The following is a 4,319-nucleotide window of genomic DNA, read 5'->3' as shown; positions in this document are numbered from 1 at the left end:
AAGGGCAATGCATAAAATTGAAGCTAGAAATATAATCGTTAAAAGTTAAATATAATTATGTATAATTTAGTGTAAAAACAATCAATCATCATTAAATTTCTTCGTTTTCATGATTGGAAGAGCTTACAGAGTACCGGAACACTACTCAACACATTGCAGAGTTTACGAACCAAATGAGATTTAACAGAGCAGAAGAAGTTGTTAAACACATAAGGCACAATCATACTGAAGCGAGCATACGAGTCATAAATACTCATACACCGCCTAAGTAAGACTGAAACGAATAGCACTTAGTGGGCCAGCCAGAGGCTTAAGGCCCGCGCTGGAATAATATTCCTGCTCAAAATATCGAGCTGAATTATATTATCGATTTTGTTGAGATTGGACCAGTTTCGATCTTCAAATACACAAAATTATGTTGTGAACTGTCACAGATCATTAAGTAACTCCACTATTTCATCACTAGAAAAGAAATCTATTGCATATAATTCACGAGAAACGAGGGAAAAAACATTTTCGCTATTTGTAGACTATCTGTAAACAAATTTTGGTAAAGGGCATTATCCTTTAAATCATTGTTTATAGAGTAATTTCAATGTTTGATTACATTTCCACTTGGAATTAATTCTCAAATCAAGAAGTCTGGAAATTAAATAAACATATTCACTAACCACAGATAAACAACGCGACCAAAGTGTAGTTTATTTATATAGAGAAAAATATTACGATTTCTCTGGAATAAAAAATGAAAAGTTGCAATTTTCTTTCTCCGAAAAATTGGGGGTCGCTTGACCCACTGAACACGTCAATCTACGCCCAGTGCATAATGATCTATTGTTCATTATTGCTATTCTATCCTAGGTTATAATGTACGTAACTAACACAAATTAACCCAAATTCTTCATCCAAAACTCCAAAGGTTCCAAATGCGTACTCCAAATACGCCTTTGGAACCTCCACAAGTTCTACCCGATTCCGGTTTCCTGAATCTCCAACGCAACCCCCCCCCTCCCTTTATCTCAACCCCCCTCCCCTTATCTCAACCCCCTCCCCTTATCTCAACCCCCTCCCCTTATCTCACCCCCCTCCCCTTATCTCAACCCCCTCCCCTTATCTCAACCCCCTCCCCTTATCTCACCCCCCTCCCCTTATCTCACCCCCCTCCCCTTATCTCAGCCCCCTCCCCTTATCCCAACCCCCTCCCCTTATCTCAACCCTCTCCCCTTATCTCAACCCCCTCCCCGTATCTCACCCCCCTCCCCTTATCTCAACCCCCTCACACATGTCACCCCCCCCCCCCCTGCACCTCTCCCCCATTGCCTTCCCTTCCCCTCCCCCCCAAGCTCCCCCCCCCCCCACCACAACGCCCTCTAGAGGGGATATGGAAAACTGAGACAGAAAGCCTTACTGGCAGATCCAAAAGGAAACATTAGTAATTGAGTTTGTTAACAGGTGGCTGGGAGAGGTGAGAGTGTGGGAGAGAGGGGAGGGAGAGGGAAGGGAGAGGGCTGGGAGAGGGGAGGAAGAGTGTGAGTAAAGACGAGACGAGAGAGGGGAAATGGAGCGGGGTAGTGAAAAGGTGGAAGGGGAATTGTGAAAATGATCGGAGTGGAAGCAAGGAAAAGGAGTGTGACAGATGGGAGGGAGAGGGTGAGAAGGGTGGGAAAGGTGGAAGAGAATAGTGGAAGGAGCTGCGAGAGACAGCAATGATTGGAACAAGAGGGACAGAACAAGTGTATAAGTGTATACACTCTTACAATAGTGTATAAGTGGCTTGCAATAATGTATAACTGGCCTACAATAGTGTATAACCGGCTTACAATAGTGTATAAGCTGATGAATGTAGAGTGAGATTAGTACCGGGTGTAAAAGGGATGTTAATGGGGGAAAATAGTGAGAAGTAAATGGCTGTAAAGTGAGGTTAATAGTGATTGTATATGATAGTTAATGGAGCGATTAGAGGATGGTAAGTGGCCAATGGTCGTCACGTGAACGAAGGAGAGCCAATACAATCCACGATCTCGAGCGCCATTCGACCAATCACGTCTCACCGTTGTCTCGCTAGTCGTCATTGGTTTAGACCTATCACGTGATGGAAGACAGCAGCCTCAGCAGCTGCAGACAGCGGCAGACACCAGCCACAGCAGCTGCAGACAGCGGCAGACACCAGCCACAGCAGCTGCAGACAACAGGAGACATCAGCCTCAGCAGCTGCAGACAACGGAAGACACCAGCCACAGCAGCTGCAGACAACAGGAGACATCAGCCTCAGCAGCTGCAGACAACGGAAGACACTGCAACAGCAGCTGCAGACAACGGGAGACACCAACAGCAGCAGCAGACAACGGGAGGCACTAATAGCAGCTGCAGACAACGGGAGGCACTAATAGCAGCTGCAGACAACGGGAGGCACTAATAGCAGCTGCAGACAACGGGAGACACCAGCCACAGCAGCGGCAGACAACGGGAAACACCAGCCACAGCAGCGGCAGACAACGTCAGACACCAGCCACAGCAGCGGCAGACAACGGGAAACACCAGCCACAGCAGCTGCAGACAACGGCATACACCAGCCACAGCAGCTGCAGACAACGGAAGACACCAGCTTCAGCAGCTGCAGACAACGGGAGACACCAGCTTCAGCAGCTGCAGACAACGGAAGACACCAGCTTCAGCAGCTGCAGACAACGGAAGACACCAGCTTCAGCAGCTGCAGACAACGGAAGACACCAGCTTCAGCAGCTGCAGGCAACGGTAGACACCAACCACAGCAGCGGCAGACAACGGGAAACACCAGCCACAGCAGCGGCAGACAACGTCAGACACCAGCCACAGCAGCGGCAGACAACGGGAAACACCAGCCACAGCAGCTGCAGACAACGGCATACACCAGCCACAGCAGCTGCAGACAACGGAAGACACCAGCTTCAGCAGCGGCAGACAACGGTAGACACCAGCCACAGCAGCTGCAGACAACGGGAGACACCAGCCACAGCAGCTGCAGACAACGGTAGACACCAGCCACAGCAGCTGCAGACAACAGGAGACACCAGCCACAGCAGCTGCAGACAACAGGAGACACCAGCCACAGCAGCTGCAGACAACGGGAGACACCAGCCTCAGCAGCTGCACACAACGGAAGACACCACCCACAGCAGCGGAAGACAAAGGAAGACACCACCCACAGCAGCGGCAGACAAAGGAAGACACCACCCACAGCAGCGGCAGACAAAGGAAGACACCACCCACAGCAGCGGCAGACAAAGGAAGACACCACCCACAGCAGCGGCAGACAAAGGAAGACACCAACCACAGCAGCGGCAGACAACGGTAGACACCAACCACAGCAGCGGCAGACAAAGGAAGACACCAACCACAGCAGCGGCAGACAACGGTAGACACCAACCACAGCAGCGGCAGACAAAGGAAGACACCAACCACAGCAGCGGCAGACAAAGGAAGACACCACCCACAGCAGCGGCAGACAAAGGAAGACACCACCCACAGCAGCGGCAGACAAAGGAAGACACCACCCACAGCAGCGGCAGACAAAGGAAGACACCACCCACAGCAGCGGCAGACAAAGGAAGACACCAACCACAGCAGCGGCAGACAAAGGAAGACACCAACCACAGCAGCGGCAGACATTGCACACAGCCATAAGTGAACATTCACAGGAAACTACATTTTATACAACAATTTAATACAACAATAAAAACTTATCTAGAATTAACAACTAGTAGTAGTCATCCATCAGTCTCAGGAGACTATGGAGTTGCGCTCTGGTTGTCGGTCTGGAATAGCCTCTCCAGGGCGCAAAGACAGGGTAGGTTGATAGGGAGGAGAAGCTGTTACCCAAGCAGCGGGTCCCCCCCCCCCCTCTCCACGGCGCCGAAAGTCTAACACAAAACGCAAAACAACTTTCCCTAACACAAGACGCAAAACAACTCTCCATAACGCAAAACAACTCTCCCTGACACAAGACGCAAAACAACTCTCCATAGCGCAAGACGCAAAACAACTCTCCATAACACAAGACGCAAAACAACTCTCCCTAACACAAGACGCAAAACAACTCTCCCTAACACAAGACGCAAAACAACTCTCCATAACGCAAGACGCAAAACAACTCTCCATAACGCAAGACGCAAAACAACTCTCCATAGCGCAAGACGCAAAACAACTCTCCATAACGCAAGACGCAAAACAACTCTCCATAACGCAAGACGCAAAACAACTCTCCATAACGCAAGACGCAAAACAACTCTCCCTAACACAAGACGCAAAACAACTCTCCATAACGCAAGACGCAAAACAAC

The 4,319-nt window shown here is 49.5% G+C and overlaps 1 protein-coding gene across 1 annotated transcript; it reads left to right on the top strand.

Annotated features, from left to right (window-relative positions):
- Positions 1-1,947: 1,947 nt before the first annotated feature.
- LOC138366111 (TRIO and F-actin-binding protein-like) lies at positions 1,948-3,663 on the top strand. Its single transcript, XM_069326848.1, has 2 exons — positions 1,948-1,966; positions 2,423-3,663. Exons 1-2 carry the CDS (start codon positions 1,948-1,950, stop codon positions 3,661-3,663), a joined length of 1,260 nt encoding a protein of 419 aa, XP_069182949.1.
- The last annotated feature ends 656 nt before the right edge of the window (positions 3,664-4,319 follow it).

This window comes from Procambarus clarkii, chromosome 18, assembly GCF_040958095.1.
Source record: "Procambarus clarkii isolate CNS0578487 chromosome 18, FALCON_Pclarkii_2.0, whole genome shotgun sequence".
Classification (NCBI taxonomy): domain Eukaryota; kingdom Metazoa; phylum Arthropoda; class Malacostraca; order Decapoda; family Cambaridae; genus Procambarus; species Procambarus clarkii.
Note: the sequence above shows the minus strand (reverse complement) of the source record. Positions and strands in the feature narration are given on the sequence as shown.